The sequence below is a fragment of the Melanostigma gelatinosum genome, assembly GCF_949748355.1.
Source record: "Melanostigma gelatinosum genome assembly, chromosome: 8".
NCBI lineage: Eukaryota > Metazoa > Chordata > Actinopteri > Perciformes > Zoarcidae > Melanostigma > Melanostigma gelatinosum.
The window spans coordinates 22,223,494-22,240,358 of record NC_136641.1 but is presented as its reverse complement, the minus strand read 5'-3'; the positions used below and the strand labels follow the sequence as shown (position 1 = coordinate 22,240,358).

The window sequence follows — 16,865 nt, the reverse complement described above, 5'->3', positions numbered from 1 at the left end:
GAGAGAGAGAGAGAGGGAGAGAGAGAGAGAGCGAGAGAGAGGGAGTCCACGCCACGCAATGTGGGGAAGCTCTCACGTTTCAGCCGTCCACCTCCAGCAGGCCTGTGTGAGTCATTCACGTATTCTGTGCACACTGCCTGACTTTAAACTGAATTAATGGTGTTTTGTTCTGTTTCTTCTGTAAGGTGAGAAGCCACATCAGATAATTTCATTTCACAGGGATCACTATTGGTTATTCGCCCCACAGAGCATCATCAACATAATGCCAAACCACAGGCATACAAACGCCAGCTTTTTTAGGATACGTCTTGTTCGTTTCCCTATTGTTGCCATTTCAATAAGCTCAATAAAGTGTCTGTCTGTGTTTGCAAAGATGCCATGTCTGGAACAAAAGCAAACAGTGGGGCAGATGTTCCTGACGAGCGAAACATGGCCGGGGAAGACGGGTGAAGCCAATGTGTTATACGCTTACATAATCCAGGGGGAGCGTGAATCGACTACTCCCTCTGCCTACATCAAACAAATGAGCCGGGCAGGCGCAGGTCGACTGTTTTGAACATGAACGTCGTGTTTCCATGAAAAGAAATCTGTCCATCTTCACATGTCCAGAATGCACAACGGTGGTCTTTGTGAGGCTGCTGCTCATCAGCGGGCAGCCTTCTGCGTTGTGCAGCGCTGCTGCTGCTGCAGGGGTCTTTTCAGTGCATGGAACCGGATGGTGAGCAGAGAACACAGCGGGGGCTGGGCACCGCAATGTACTGCAGTGCTCGTAGCTCTGCGATGCACACCCACTCTCTTCCATTCTTGCTCTGCCTCTGATATCTCAATCTCTCGCTCTATCTCTCGCCCATGCTTGGGTTGCTTGTTTTACACCCCCCCCCCCTCCACGTACCTCTCATTGCTTTTGTACGTTTCAAGCCCATTTTTCTCCTCACCCTTAAAACTGCCTGATAAAGTGTCCTTTTCCTGGTTATGGAGAAGACGAGGACACACACACACACACTGTTATTCAGACACTTCACTGTATTTATCACGGTGTAATTCGAGTATCACCAACAGATTCTGCTCACCTTAAACATCTGCAACGTTTCATCTGCACAACACAGGTGTAACACCATTTTACAGTAGCTCTTCTCATCCCAATATGCAGAGTTGGGGGATTGTTGCTCACTGTAGTATGTCACAGCGACAGCCGCTGTTGCTCCGCTATGTTGCCTACACCATCATTTACAGGGGCTCACTAAACGCCCATGTCGCACAGCCTGGGACAGTGGGTGTCATACGCGCAGGATGAGCAATGACAAGCCTAGCAGCTGCTCCCTTCCCCAGAAAACTCCACCAATCTTCGAAAGAGTTGGAGTACATAATTCATATCGACACATAAGAACAGAGAAGAGGGAAACCGTGAAGGGCAACTTGAGTTTCCCAACAGCAATCCCAATCCAGCACTTGCATTCTTGCACATGGCCAGGACTGTTTCTGTAGTGAGGCTGAAATGCCGGATTCAAGACGCTGCTTAGGTTTGAGTAAATCACAGCATACAGGTCCGTGTGTTCAAACTAGTCATTCTATCTCATTAGGATCGGTTAATCTCCTCCTCCTCTGACTCTCGCTTCCATCGCAGAGGGACACTGGCTCATTCTTATGAACAGTGAGGGGTCTCATTTCCGTTTGCCATTAAAGAGCAGAGGTTTCTAATCATTGCTACCCGAATGACTTTCTCAGTATGTCGGCTGCATCCTGCAGAGACACTTTCCTGCTCGCTCTCAACCATGATATGAAACGAAGCTTTGTGTGACAGCGGGTGTCAGAACTACAATGGCCGTAGCCAACACATGTTTTACATTTTTCTTGTCAATGACTTAACACCGCTGCCTTTCAGCGCCTCCTCAATTATTTTTTAAATTGATTTCTTGGAGACGTAATGACTTACAGGCCAGCATCGGCGGACCAAATGTATAATTCCTGTCCTTTTAATAACATCATCCTCTTGATTTTGTATTGCCACCCAAATAGACCCGTGTAATAAGGTGTCAAACCCCAATGGTTTTGCTGCAGCAGTCAATTTCATGCCACAGTTGAATGTGCCTCTCGCAGCTTTGCAATGAAAAGGAAGACGGAACAGAACCACAGCAGTGACACTCCCACCTGGAGCATATAATGGTAATACAGGTAGACAAGGACACGTTTTTTTCGATTTTATTTTCTATGGAAACAGCTAGGAACTGAGTTTTCAGCACCTCTGCCAAAACATAGTTCTGTTTAAGATGGACTGTGTTCTATGAATAATTAAAAGTGTTTTCAACTGAAAAGGCAAAAGAACAGATGTGCACAGCCAACTGCCATCCTGTCGTATCAAGGACTTTGAAATGTGGACAGCCAGACAATTTATCAGGTCATCTAAACAAACATTTTCAGTAGAATTAGCTTTGCCTTTAACTCTCATCCAATCCTCTCTACAAAACACTGGGTTTGCGTCACACAATAGGAGGGAAGCTCTGTCCATGGTGCTGAAATGACTTACATTTCCTTCCCAGCCCTGCTCCTTATCCCCCAATATAACTCAGTGTTGAATAATTTAAACATGATTTAAAACCTGTAACAAGGATTAGTGCCATTAGTGAGTCCGGTCAGCTCCATGATTGTCTTGCGCTTATATCTACTATGTGAGGGTGAAAGGTATTTCGCCGATACTGCTTCGTAATATGAAAACGCCAGTACATACTGTACTCCTCATCCTGTCTGACGGAGTTTTTACAGCGTGCCCACACAAAATACACTAAGTCTTTCCATCATTTCCTCCCATTCTGCAGCAGGCCAGTGCTCACAGACATTTTGTACAGAGAAAACACACACTGCCCACTGCTGGCCGGTATCGTATCTTCATTCACAAATGAAGGTCAGACTTCCACAGAAAGATGGTGGGATGTATTAAATGAACTGTGAATGTGGTAAAAGAAAGCCGATAATGAATGCTTACTGGAAAACAAAAACAAAAAATGAATCATCTGTCTTTCACTGTAAAAAAAAAAACCAACACTTTCGTTTGTTTGAGCTTATTTTACAATAACGATGAACCATATGTTCAGAGTATAAATACTCCAGTGAGGGTAAACTATTTATTTTCCCACGTCTTTGGTACACTGTAGTCAGTAAGCCTGGTTCGTCCAATCAGAGAGCCTACTTTTGCTGCAGGCTCAGACTAAAGGAAGTCCCAGAACACGGGATAAACAAAACTAAAACTCACCCCCACGCTCAAACGCTATCGGAGCTCATTCGATCTGTTATCCGAGTAACCCCAAATGATACCCAGAATACACAGTGAGGGCATGCACGACAACACTAAAATGGGCTGCAGCAGCATCTTTTGGCACACTGATCTTATCAGAGAGCACTGGATTTACAGTACAGGGGGCAAAACTTTACTTTTCATCCCATCGAGGGAACACAAACAAGTTTAGACGGTGATAGTCATCATGCAGAGATGCATCGTTCTGCCTTACAGAGGCTGGATGCTGAGGCAGCTCCACTCAGGGATGTAATGGGATACTGCAGCACTAGAGAACCGTGTGCACAGAAACTTGCCTAGAAGCATCAGGGAGTCCCGCACCAACCTCCCCCCTCCCTCTGTATCTCTCTGCCTCCCCCTCTGCTTTTCTGTGAAGTATTTATAATGTCAGAAAATACATAACACAAGTATTGTGTAGATATCTCAATGTGAAAGACTGAAAGATGGCAGATAAGCCGGAACATAACCACAAAAAAACATAGCAAACTACTTCAGAAGTGTAAAAAAAACCAGCATGCTTGTGGTACCAGGAGAACGTCGCTGCTTACCTTTTGTGCAGGTTGCTCTCCTCCGGTCACCGTGCTCTTCCCCTTCTCCACAGGCTCCGAGACACTTTGAGATAGAGAGAAAAACAATCAATCTTCTCTTACTTTCTCTTATTTCCAGTTTCAGAATGAATAAGTCAGGAGTCTATCACAGCCCTGTGGACACACCTTTACCCTGTCCTCCTGTAAACTCTGCCACATATGCACACACAGACACCCATTCAAATGCACCCCAAGGCTGGAGTACACAAATTGATAAAGATCTGCTCAGGGGAGGGATGAAAAAACTACACACACTCACACACCGCAGTTTTTTTTTTCCCTCCTTCCTCTTGCCCACTCGCTCTGCCGCTTTTTTCCTGCTGTCTTTGCCTGCACTGCCTCCTGATTGGCTCAGCAGCTCTTCAATAACATAAGCTCTCTTCTTTAATTGGAGGGGGGCCAGAAACCCTCCCGCCCAGCTCATCTCTCTTTACCCCCCCCCCCCCCCCCATAAGTGCCCGTAGAGAAGAATGCTGAGCTCTGCAATTTCATACGCATCGAGCAAAGAGAAGGAAAAAAAAGAAATGGAGGGCAGGGGGGGGAGGGGGTGGGCGAGATAAAGGAGTGAGAGTGGGAATCGGGGAGAGCATCAGCGGCGAAACCAGTGTACCGCAGTGGGACAAGCAGAAGCTGCATGGGAACAAAGACGGAGGGGCTATTAGATGGGGTGAGGGCAGATTTTGGACATGCACAGTCCAACCAGCCGCAGCACGCTGAGGGTGAGACAGCAGGTCGGATATTGAGGGAGATTTCCCTGCACTCACTGCAGCGCAGCTCGGTGGCTCTGCTGCAGTGTGGAGTCTAATTGCCAGTCAAAGAAGGGGGATGGGGAGGGAGGACGAGGATGAGGAGGAGGCGAGGGGGTTGGTTGCAGTGATGCTGAAGTACAGTCATCCAGCCAACCATGGATATATATGGGGAAATGGGCAGGCAGCCGCAGTGTACAGCAGTAAATGCCTTTCCCTCATGAATTATTGAAGGTGCCCCAAAGGAGAGTGGGAGGGTCGCAGACGGCAAACTACTGAGCCTGTTCAGACAGTCTCATTCCCACTGAGGTTTATAATTATTCACACCTGAAGTGCAAGTCGTCGAATCCTTAAATGGAATGGAAATTATTGAAACCAACTCATGCTTTGAATCGAGATTGTGCAGTATCAGCTCTCTGCTTCCCACTTCAGTGCTGAAAGGCGTTGCCATGCCGGGAGAAAATGGATGTGGGATTGACTTTGTGGTGTCAGGTTCCCCGCCACTCTCTTTCTGTGACTCACATGTGGTACCGCCGATGTGTCCCAGCTGTACCGGAGTACAATACCCGAGCAGATCAATAATGGATCACACAATACCTCAACCATCTGCAGAGACTACAATGGGCACTCTAGAAGTTATAGGATATCCATAGAGAAACGCAAATACACTGTTTGCTCAATCAACGACATGAGTGCCTGTTGGACAAATTAGCAAATCAAGAGACGCCCGATATTATAGGCTCAATATCCTGGTGTAAAATACCACATGACGAGAAGGGACAGGTGAACAAATCCCAGTAGCATCTGGAGTTAGCGACAAATTGAGATCAGCGTGTTGCGGAAGCAGCCCTCGTCTTGTCAAATAGCTGAAAACTGGCGATTGCGGAGTGACAGATTATCAGTAGAAATGTGTCCTCTACTTGCAAAAGTTCATGAGAGATTGGCTTGTTTTTTTGTGCAAAACAAGGACAGTTTATTTTTGTTTCAATGAACAAGATAATACAGAAACGGGTGCATACTTGTAATGACAATAAATGAGCTTTTCCATCAGTCATCTGCGCATGTTTTCTCTCTTCACTGTGGTCTCTTCTTTCTCAGGGAGGCTGTAGACGGTGACAGAGATGTTTGTGCGTTTGAAGACCTCTTCCAGTATCTCTGACACTTTACTCCACTGCAGTCCATCCATGCCACAACCAATACTGTCAGAAAGAGAGAGCCGTCACAAACATGGTCACATCTGCGATGCAGTCACTGAGCAAATTAGTATTTCTCCCATGAACCTGGTTTGATCAAGTATCACCAAATGACCGGAAACGATACGAACCGAGGCATTGATATTCTTGTCACTCCGTTCACCACACAGTGTGACTTCATATCCTCAAGGCTCCGTGTCAGGCTGTCATAGGTGGGCTTTTGTCTGGCCTTTTTCTTTGTGATCTGCAATGAAATTACAGGAAAGCATGAATATAAACTGCAATATTAATGCTACATTGAGAGTTTGTATAGGAATCAATTCTAATCTTTACCAGGTAGTAGACAAAACGTCTGTCTCTTTTCAACACAGCACACTGTCCTGTCAGCTTTTCTGGAAGGAGATTTAAAAAAAAAAGACAGTATTCACATCAGAATAAGACACAATACAAACTCCAAAAGCCCTTAAACCGCACTGACTGGCAGACAGGTCATTACAAATCAATGCTGTGCAGGAAAAACATGCACCTGTTTACTTTACATGTTAGTGACTTCAGTTTCCAAAGAGAACAAACATTTTGAAAAAAAGAAAATGTGACAAAAGCTTAAGACATTCAGAATATGTTCATATGTTCTGATGGTGCAGCCATAAAAGCATCAAACTGTGATACAGAATGTACAGTATATGTGATATTATGAAGCTTTTATTCGCTGAAAACAAAGCCAGGCGTCTCTGTGCTGAACAAAAAGATCGTGTTGAAATCAATGAGCCCAGAATAAAACATTTCCACTCCTGATGAATTTTTTATTAAAAAGGGCCGACTCACTCTGTCCCTTTAACTCGTCTACCCCTTTGAACTCATCCTTGAACGCCACCGCTATGCCTGCCCCCATGCGGCAGTCCTCGCTGATGCAGTGGGCCAAAGCCTCGTCCTTGGGGCACGAGAACAGGTTCCCACTGAGATATTTCAGTCTCCAGCTGTCTTCTGGAGCCTAGCCAGGAGGGGGCAGCATTGCAACGCGTGATGAAGCAGAATGACAGAACAAGAAATAAACACTGGTGTGTGGCGCATGTCAAAACCAACCATTTTAGCGCACGTAAAACCAAGACAGAATTTTGTGTCCCCCCCCCCTCCGAGTGTAAGCTTTACCTTAATGTTGACAGGTTTCTCAGGTTGAGACGACATTGACAACAGTGATTATCGCACTTGAGCAGTCAGTTGATTTGCTGTCTTGAACACACATTAAAGCAACTGCTAGAAAGACTTGTGAGCGAGCTTTTCATGCGACAGGAAAGTGTCTGTTTTAGCTTCCAACCCGGTGTCTGCATGTGGCCGTTTTAATGCTAATAAAGGTACTTTCGGTAGCTCAGTGGACTAGTCACGAAGCAGCAATAGGAAGCAGCTGTCAGTCTTCTCGCGAGAAAGGGGCGGCACCTATTGAATAAACCCACGTTTACGGATGATATTCTGCACAAACATTATATATTTACAATTTCTTCAGTTAAAAATCGTGAGATTATCCTTATTCAATTTTGATATTTTTCATCAAGTTGTAGTTTCCAAATGTAGGTTTCTTTGAATGACATTTTATTATTCTCCATTCTAAAGTGAGTGCGTTGCTTACTGAATGGAATACATACATAGTGTAAAATAAGAATTTATTTGTTGTTTTTAAAGATCCTGCAAAAGCTCATAGATGTGATTATTTATTCATTTTTATTAGATGTCTATTCAGGTTCAAGTTGCCAAGATGGGAATAGCATTATGTCACCAAACTGGGTGAAGATGAATGTCATGACAAATCAGCTCCGAGTCCCACTTGAATGATGGACATGTGATCTTAAGGCTGCTAATAATCTCTTGGCAGGAATCATTTTCCATATTGTTCTCCTTTAGCAAAAAAATAAACGGACCACTTTCAAAGCATGAGTTTAGTTTTTTAGATACATTTCCTATCTACAAACCTGTGTTTTCCATTAACATCAGTATAGAACAATCACTGTACAGAGATTTCACAGTAATACACTTCAGTGAACATTTGTCAAAGAGAGCATCCCTGACTGCACCAAGAAAAACGTTTTCAAAAGTGTTCCTGCTTATAACTTGGCTTCAGTTTGACAAACATATAAAACAAATGATTTGTGTAATATTTTACTGATGTGTTTCATTCATTTTCTACAGAATCAGAATCAGCTTTAATGGCCATGTATGCGTGCGCATACATGGAATTTGACTCCGGTTACGCATTGCTTCCCATCGTACAAGAATATACAATAAACAAGAGAAACATAAAAAGGGCTTTCATTTTGAAATGCTACATCGGAATGTCCTGCTTCTGTCTGAGTGACACCTTGAGGTGGTCTGCTATTAACCTGTTGTGAAATGGTTTTGTAACTATGCATCATTCCCTCTAAAATCTAATCTGAAATTAGACAAATTGTCTCATGAATGGGATTTGAAGTTAGCTCATGAATGAGATTTTGAAGGGCTTTAATTTTGAAATGCTACATCAGAATGTCCTGCTTCTGTCTGAGTGACACCTTGAGGTGGTCTGCTATTGACTTGTTGTGAAATTATCTTGTAACTGTGCACCATTCCCTCTAAAATCTAATCTGAAATTAGACAAATTGTGCTACCCATAATGCTAATAATTACTATTATTTCACTGTAGAAATTACAGCAGAGGATTACAGTGTCGATGTCCGCGTTCCAGCCTAAGAAGTCAGCTGCGTCTCTGCTCGTTGATCCAGTCCCCGGGGTTGACGTCCATCTGCAGCATCTTCATCACCCACTTGTCCCTCCGTGCTCCATCGATGAACTCGTCCAACGAGAGCTCCCCTATCAACACCCCACAAAGCCATTACAGCCGCCTGACACAGAGCTTTTGAATCATTCATGAAGCATTTTAAGCTGCAAGAAAACTGTGACAAACACTCACCATCTCCATTTTCATCAACCAGCTCAAATATCCGGTCAACCACTTGGTCTGGGGTCAGCAGATTGCATTCTTCATCCAGCTCTCCGTGGCAGGCTTTCTTCAGTCGATAAATAGACTGAGAGTGACAGGAAAGTAAGTTACAACCACTCTTGCTCTGACTGCGTTTCATTACAGCGCACTGATTTATGTTGAAATGTTCATTAAAATGTTTTGAAAGCTTCATTCAGCTACATGTTTTGTAGCTGAATAGCCCGAGGGCTGAATCATACATCAATGTTCAAGAATGTCTGCCAATTATTTTTTAAATGTACTGTTTAGACTTCGACTTATGCCTGTCATAATATCCCAGGGCCCAAGTTGACATATTCAAATGCCTGATATTCAGATAAAACACTCAATTTAACTTACATAGAAGACTATAGAAATCTGAAAATATTCACATTTCAGGAGCTGGAACCTGTACTTTTATGGCCCTTTTGCCTTACTAACCATATTAATCAACACTTAGAATCTTTACCGATTCATTTTCTGCCGATCGACTAATAGAGTACAACTATCGGTTTCAGCTCTAAAAACACGTGCTCAATGCATTAACAGAAATGAACAATCATGTTTGTAAATTGGACTGTTTCCAATCAACAAATGTTCACTGTTACTGACAACAATATAATATGTACAAGTCTTATACTTCCACACAACTGCGAGTTTGTACTTACGCCGTTCTTGTCAAAGGCTCGAAACATGTTTTCAATGTAATCTGCGGCCTCCTTGTTATCAGCAACGCCAAAGAATCCCTTGAACTCATGCATGAAGAGAGTTCCACTTGGGCACTCCACAACTAATTTTTTGTACCATTCCTGCAGCTCTGCCACATCGATTTCCTTGTCTGGGTCACTCTCCTCGCTCAGGCGCTGACCCAAAATCTTCCCTTCAGCTCCCTAAAAACTAAAAATTCTCTCTCACATTACACGTAAGCTGGGTAACTCCTGTAAAGTTTCCCTCTCCATGACAAAAGTCAGTCCTCGGGTTATCGAGCCGATTGCTGCAACGATCTTTGTGCAAATCGACAAAGATCAAATTGATCAAAATGGCATGAATGTCCATGCTGAACTGTTTTTGGGCTCCCTATTGTTGCGACTCCCTCTCTGAGAGTCAGGAGGAGACATGACAAGGGATTACAAATGGATGCTAAATCAATTAGTTCACAAATAGACCATGATAGGATTTCCTTGTGGCATTGTGTCTACCTCTCCATAGGACGGACATCCGTTAGCTTTGTAGAAACATACACTAATCATAAGCCTGAAGTACCTATATGTTATAATGGACTTTTCATTGACAATGTAATTATTATATGAATACATGTTTGCATGATTTACACCTACTCACATGTGTTAAAGGTAAAACATGCAACGGTAAACTCAGAATTAAGGTCTGTATGTATGATAATAACAAACATGAAGTGCCCAATTAAGTGATGACATTTTACACATCAAGGTCAGTTTACAATCAGAGAGGGTCTACTGAAAAGATGTTTTTAGTTGCATTCTGGGAAATGTAGGATTCAGCGTTTCTGGTAGAGCTTGACCCATCCTAGCAAATATAAATCAGGATATCTCATGCACTGCTGTTTGGTTACGGACAATTATTTATGGATCTGTCTCTTCTGAGTCCCCCAACTTTATGAAAGTGGAATACTAAATTGCTGACATACTCCTGTAATCTTTCCTGGTAGTGGAAGTTCCTGACCAGTGACCTGATGATTCACACAGGCCCTGATTACTGTTTACATGCCTGCTCCAGTCTGACTCAAGCCTATAATAAGTGCGTTGTGGCTAAATTCACTAATGATGGACATTACAACTCAGGCGTCAAGAGGGAAATTTGGGAAATGGGTGGAAACATCTGGCAAGCTTTTGGCCTCGTTTCAGTGTTAGGCAGTAGACTAGTTCATGGAAAAAGTGGTAATAACTGCATGTTTTCAACAGATTAAGAGTGTCACAGTTAATGGTAACTGTAGCCATTGTTCACAGGCGGAGGCTTGGCCCAATAGCTCCCTGTGCTGACAACAGGGACAGTGATAATCATAGCTTAGAAGTGTCACGGCCATCTTATCCTCACGATTAAAAGATTCGCACATTCTGTTCTTATACGAGAGACATTTTAAATACCCACCCATATTTGCCTTCATCCAATCATTTTATCTATTACGTTGCACTCTAGTTTAAGACCCACCATTGCTGTACCCATGACTGGCCTGCATCGACAGGACTGGTCCCAAGTTACTGTCACTCGGTGTCATCTCTATATCACGGGTACTATTTTGGCTTCGTCATGTAGACTGGCAGCTGTGTGAGGCTGTGCTTGAGCTAAATGCTTGCTGTGATAATGGCAGCATGTTGACGCTCAGCAGCTCAAATGTTTTACCATGTTCACCAGCCGCCTTGGTTTAGCATTCAAGCGTGCAAACATTTGCCAATTAGCACCAAACATTAAGTTCAGCTGAGGATGCTGGGAATGCCATGAATTTGTTTCAGAGGTGTGCTGTCTCGAAATGAGTCTTGAATTTCCGCGGGTTGTGGAATCACCCGTATAGCTACTGATGGGTGACACCTCGAGTGTGGCTAAAAGCGTGATCCCCCATAATGCAGTGGCCCTCATTGTTCTACAGATATAAAAGTGAAAAGATATCAACTGAGCATATTACACTTTAAGCATTTATTGCTTTCCATGAATACTATGATACAAGCTCAAGCATTCAGTTTCCAGCTATTATCAGTTATATGAAGGCAGTGGACAAGTATTACAAGTCTACAAAAACCGATTTACAGATGCGTACTGTAAAAATTCAAGCTATCAAAAAGGGACATTTGTACAACTGAGGTATGACATACAGAAAGTGTAAAAGTACCTTGTGTTCTTTTGACAGATGTTGATGCAGAAATGGCTTCCAGCGAGCCAAACTAATATTCAATCCAACCAAACTGGTTACTAGGGGTGGGGGGAAAATTGATACAGCACAGTATCGCGATATTTTGCGTGGCGATATTGTATCGATACACGGACGCCAAGTATCTATCTTTTATTGTATAAACTATAAATAAATGTTTTTTTTTTTTTTAGAAAAATCAAATCAATTACTTTTTCAGTCCACTAGATGGTGCTGAGTAGTTTTCTGGTGAGGTCAGCAAAGGTCCCGGGTCAGTGTGATTGGTAGGAAGTTTGTCAAAACAAAGATAGAGACATCTGGCATCACAACAGGGTTAAACCTGCCAACAGTAGCCGGCTCATGGGGAGAGTGCAGCGCATAACTGTCTCTCTGCCCTCGACGTCCACGCATCGCAAGTTATACTGAGTTATATAACTCTCATATCCTACTCATATAAGTTATAATTCATATACTGAGTCCACACGTTTGCGTTTAGTTCAGTTGGACTATGTAGTAATACAAACAGTTCAGTTTGTCAGGTTCATGCAACATTTATGACATTGTTGGTCAGTCTGTCTGCTTGACAATCATATTCTGCTGCAATAAAATTGATTGAAGTGAGATGAACAGACTGAAAACTTTATCTTATTAGATAGAACATGTTGACACGGTTTCCCTTTGGGGACATCATTTGAAGTTGAAAAAAGTAATAAATCGCAATATAGGCCTTATGTTATCGCAGTATCGTGATAATATCGTATCGCGGGACCTCTGGTGATTCCCACCCCTACTGGTTACTACTGGCAATAATGTGATAATGTGTGTTAATATTGGCTTCATACAGTGACAAAGCAAAACGTGGACATATTCCACATCCTTCAAAGGGTTAAATGCAAACAAGTGCAATATAATGTTGATAAGAAATACATTATAAGCTATGTCAAACAGAAGTGTCTTCACATTCTTAATGGAATGTGTCCTCATTCAACAGGAGAGAAGCACAATCATCAGAAAATGGTAAAAGCAACTACGCTTGGGCCAAAACAACTCAAACTGTCAAGTGTATCTTTTGGGAAATGCATGCCAAATGACTTAAGAATAAGGAAATTACTGAATACATCAGTTATCAAGGTTAAATTATGACGTTCATATAAAAATCTGGGGGAAAAAAAGAGGTTAGAAAAATGTTTAGTCAACAGTGTAAAAAGCTGAGTCTCCATAATCTTTCAATCATTTCCTTCCACTTTAGACCAGGTGATGTGTGGACTTGAGTTGAAATTGTAAAGGACAAAAAGATCCTTCTGTGAGGAATGTCAAGGTTCACATCGCTCCTGGTCCTGAAGTCCAGAGGTCCACAGTGCTACAGATACACCCTCAATATGGTATCGTACAGTGTAAAAAACTAAAATCAGTTTGCAGACTGGGCTTCAAGATAGTCGTGTTCCCCAGGCTCTAGCGCAGTCTTTGTGCTGTTTGAACTGTCAGCGTCGCCCTCTGTTGACAAGTCATGTGAACTACCAGTAGAGGGGATCTGCTTGTCGCTGGGTGGGCCTTCTCCGTCACTGCTGCTGCTGCTGCTGCTGCTGCTCTCCCCGTTCTCCTGCTCAACGCTTGTACTCTTCTCTGATGGAGCAGGCTGCTCAGCTGGATCCACAGTGCTGTCCTTCTCCAGACTCTGGACATTCCCCCTCTCAGACAAGTCCTCATCCCTTTCAGATGGTTCCGTCTGTGTGCGACTAGGCTCTGAGGACCAACGTGGACAACATTAAGGCTGCGACTAACCATTATTTTCATGATCAAGAAATCTGTTTAGTCGTTTGTCAATAAAATGTCTGAAAATGGTGTAAAATGCCAATTATAAATTGATACATTCTGAATAACAAACTTTGGTTTGTGGTTGTTAACTCATAAATGTATTATATATAATATAGTCAGCACTGCACTTCTATAACATTGTCAAAACTGACGATAGGAAATAGTCTCAAAGGATCAAAATTGATGCCGCTGAAGCAAAATTTGTCTTTTTATCTACAATGCACTCTTCTCTCTGCTAGAACCCTGGCGCCTACATTACCCACAATGCTACCCGACTGCAAAAACAGACAAATGAAGACGCCCCACACAGCTACAGCGCTGGTTCTCAAACACTTTAATACGTCAGCCTAAGTGAAGATGAGTTCACTCTTACCATGATCCTCTGCAGCAGAACGTGCGTCACCAGAGGCTCCGCCTTTGTACTCTTGACCACAAGAGTCTTCTGAAGACCGCGGCGTCTCTGGCGAGCTCTCTGACCCTTTACTGCAAGACGACTCATTTTCTTCACTTCCTGTGTCATCCTCTTCTTTCTCGTCAAACTTGAGCCTCTTGACCTCGTGCTTGCCAGTCTCAGAATCCTCCTCCTCCTCAGGGTGTTTGTTCTTTATCCCGCTGTTTGGAGGAATTTCACCCTCTGCTGGCGAGGAATCACTGCAGGAGGGAAAGAAACACAGAGAATCAGTTCATTAAAGGGTATACTTTTAGATGAAAGTAAAAAGGTAACAGTAGCTCATATATATTCATTTTAAAGAAGGAGAGAGTATGCTGCTAATGGAGGAAATATTAGGACGTGACAGATATCAGAGCCCCTGCATTTTAAATAAAAATATTGAGTAGACTCACTCAATATACTACACACTCACTCACAGTGCCACACATCTGTCCCACGCATTTCAATTACCCGATATGGTGCTCCTCCACCTCCTCTGTGATTGGCTCTGGCTCTTTACGGACTGCGCAGTCAGGGAGCCCGTTGGTGGAAAGCGAAGCCGACAATGACAACTTCGGTCTGTTGAGCGGTTTTGGTGTGTCGGGGCCATTTGCATTTCGGCTGCAAAAAAAAAAAAAAGATGAAACAATGACTTGTTATCCAAGTCATATCACAAGATGGTAAAATCAGCACAACTACTAAAACCCAACTGACAGGCAAGAGATAACTGCCCTTACTGTAGCCTTGTTGTATTTTGGATATTTGCCTTTACACAAACTCAACTTTCCACTTGGTGGTGTACGAGGCTATTTTAGAGTTGTGGAAGTCAAACACTGACAAGTATGTGGCTCCCACCTGTCTGAATATAGAGAAGAGTTACCAGGAAACATCACTCCATTCATTCTGTTTACACTGGATGCCCCATTTTTCCTTCAGAAGAAGTAGAAAGGCACAAAACATCTGGCTGTTAATTGTAACTTTGTAAAGTGTGTCTGAAGAAGCAAATTCAAGGGAGCTGTCAATGTGCATCAGAAGCAGCTGAAGAGAAACACTGCAGCCAGCAGAGCAAGGGGAGCAAAAGCTTAACAGCTGTTGTACTTACTCTGACATGGGGTACACACAGCTGACCACCATTACATTCTGCAATACACACAACAATAATATATATTACAATTCAATTTAAAGCCTTGGAAAGTACATTTTAAAACAACACTCATCAATATGGTTTATCTTGAGTGAAAACATTTGCATGCAGTTAGAAAGCACTGCTCACCTTCTCTAAACCCATGAGAAACTTATCTGTTCCTGTGTAGTTGCGCTTGGGGTCCGTGAGGAGTTCACATAGACGCTGGATGGTGAATGGGATTCTGGAAAAGTTATCAAGAGATGTATTTTAGGATTTTACACATATCCATCTCACAGCCAGCAGCAACACCTGCCAAACCTGGCAGCACTTGAGCTGAATGAGGACAACAAAAACAAACGTGGATCAATCTGAACAGAACTGGTCAACCTTCATCACAGCTGGTCACACGTTCCGACATCATTACTCATGATCGTTCATCAACATGCTTCTTAAATTCAAGGAAAAAGTTTACACAGTGATATGTTTTAATGTTAAAATCCTAAGTTTAGATCGGCCTGACTGATGCACCAAGGGAAAGAGGGGTTGTTTCCCGTTTTCTTTTGTTGTTTGAGGCTACTTAAGCAAAAGTAATTGTTGACTTTGGGTGTGAAAGACCTCTATGTGGAAATTCAAGATGAGATTTCCAGGGTTGATGATAAAAGGCTTCACTCACCCACTGTAACCATCCACTATTTTTAAGATCCTCGTCTTCATCTCCTCGAAGGGAACATACTCCACATTGGGATTATGTGTCGCTCTCTGTTCCGGTGTTGAAGAGTGGAAATCATCCATGACTTTTTCCAACTTAAACACAAAGTATGTTTTCAACTGTGACCACGAGATCCTGGAAGATATTGGAAATGCAAGTCTGCACGTCACACACACAAAATATTTGAAAGTCTTGGAATACATTTTTAGAGTAATTTAAAAAAAAAAGTTCACCACGCAGGCTTCAATTACAGGAAAACTGTAACTGTCTCCATTTCTGTGTGTGAAGATTTATAGGAGTTTACGCTTAATGTTTTGCGTGAGCCCGAGAGGACTACTCACATTGGCAGGCCTGTCTTGGCAACATGACACAAGAATTGCTCTAGTTCAGGACAGGTCTCTTTCTTGCCTGTCTTCTCAAAATCTGTAAATTCCCAAATGAAATACAAAAAAAATTAGTTTATTGGTAATAACGTCAATCCAAACAGCACACAAACTGATCTGACCCAGACCGAACCAAACAATGTGTGTCCCTGCGTTAACCTTAACCTGGAATTCAAACTTTCCAAACAACCCAGAAACATTTGGCTGTTAGATAACAATGTATTCTGGAGAGATGTTAAATCTTCTGCCACATTAACTGACAATGATCAAACTAGAGTCAATTATCATCTGTATCAAGTGGAAATATGCTAAATAGAAAAATTTATAATTGAAACACCGCATCATAACATCATAAAACACCAATTCCAGTTAACTAACTGCGGAAGTTCTTGTAAAAGTTCATAAATTAGCATGTTTATTGTGATGCTATCCAGCTAGCGTGAGCTGTTTACATAATCTCCAACTGTCACTACGCGAATAAATGGGTCAAATGTGACGAACTTCTTTCTTGTAGAGAATAACATTGAACTATCGACATCAGATTGTCCATATGTGCCTCTTCTAAACACACTAGGTTGATGTTTGTTAGTAAGCTAACGTTAAGTTACAGCAACACACGTAACGTAGTAAAGCAAACACTACGGATTTGTTCCGCATGCCAAAAAAACCATTCATGAATAACGAATCACTTCACAAATAACTGTAAATATTGCCTTGAAA

General features: G+C 42.6%; 4 protein-coding genes across 4 annotated transcripts in view; all 4 read right to left on the bottom strand.

The window, feature by feature from the left end:
• LOC306780496 (synaptotagmin-2-like) overlaps nucleotides 1-4,078 on the bottom strand; it is a 51,914-nt gene extending 47,836 nt beyond the window's left edge. The window contains exons 1-2 of the mRNA XM_079272894.1: nucleotides 4,003-4,078; nucleotides 3,838-3,901 (exon numbers count right to left, since the gene is read on the bottom strand). The gene's annotated coding sequence lies outside the window, so the exon portion shown is untranslated. The remainder of the gene's footprint in view (nucleotides 1-3,837; nucleotides 3,902-4,002) is intronic.
• Nucleotides 4,079-5,578: 1,500 nt separating this feature from the next.
• On the bottom strand, nucleotides 5,579-7,213 carry oard1 (O-acyl-ADP-ribose deacylase 1). Its single transcript, XM_079274181.1, has 5 exons — nucleotides 6,965-7,213; nucleotides 6,641-6,806; nucleotides 6,149-6,207; nucleotides 5,947-6,059; nucleotides 5,579-5,821 (listed from the first exon to the last, which is right to left on the bottom strand). The coding sequence occupies exons 1-5, from the start codon at nucleotides 6,998-7,000 to the stop codon at nucleotides 5,674-5,676; spliced, it is 522 nt and encodes a 173-aa protein (XP_079130307.1). The 5' UTR covers nucleotides 7,001-7,213; the 3' UTR covers nucleotides 5,579-5,673.
• Nucleotides 7,214-8,537: 1,324 nt separating this feature from the next.
• guca1b (guanylate cyclase activator 1B) lies at nucleotides 8,538-9,562 on the bottom strand (the record flags this gene model as incomplete). Its single annotated transcript, XM_079273918.1, has 3 exons — nucleotides 8,538-8,653; nucleotides 8,754-8,868; nucleotides 9,470-9,562. The coding sequence occupies 3 exons, from the start codon at nucleotides 9,560-9,562 to the stop codon at nucleotides 8,538-8,540; spliced, it is 324 nt and encodes a 107-aa protein (XP_079130044.1).
• A 1,894-nt stretch (nucleotides 9,563-11,456) lies between these two features.
• LOC306780865 (serine/threonine-protein phosphatase 4 regulatory subunit 2-A-like) lies at nucleotides 11,457-16,186 on the bottom strand. The gene is made up of 8 exons (XM_079273377.1): nucleotides 16,104-16,186; nucleotides 15,727-15,897; nucleotides 15,201-15,294; nucleotides 15,030-15,067; nucleotides 14,783-14,857; nucleotides 14,399-14,548; nucleotides 13,871-14,148; nucleotides 11,457-13,425 (listed from the first exon to the last, which is right to left on the bottom strand). Coding segments are annotated over exons 1-8 (1,143 nt in total). The 5' UTR covers nucleotides 16,106-16,186; the 3' UTR covers nucleotides 11,457-13,090.
• Between the last annotated feature and the right edge of the window lie 679 nt (nucleotides 16,187-16,865).

Bases quoted from the DNA above. Each gene is read 5' to 3' on its own strand.
- oard1 (XM_079274181.1), bottom strand. From the start codon at position 7,000: ATGTCGTCTCAACCTGAGAAACCTGTCAACATTAAG. The intron at 6,807-6,964 runs GTAAAGCTTACA...CCTCCTGGCTAG, and splicing joins AGAAACCTGTCAACATTAAG to GCTCCAGAAGACAGCTGGAG. The intron at 6,208-6,640 runs GTGAGTCGGCCC...ATCTCCTTCCAG, and splicing joins AGACGAGTTAAAGGGACAGA to AAAAGCTGACAGGACAGTGT.
- LOC306780865 (XM_079273377.1), bottom strand. The intron at 14,549-14,782 runs GTGGGAGCCACA...TTTTTTTTGCAG, and splicing joins TCTTCTCTATATTCAGACAG to CCGAAATGCAAATGGCCCCG. The intron at 13,426-13,870 runs GTAAGAGTGAAC...GTTGGTCCTCAG, and splicing joins TTCTGCTGCAGAGGATCATG to AGCCTAGTCGCACACAGACG.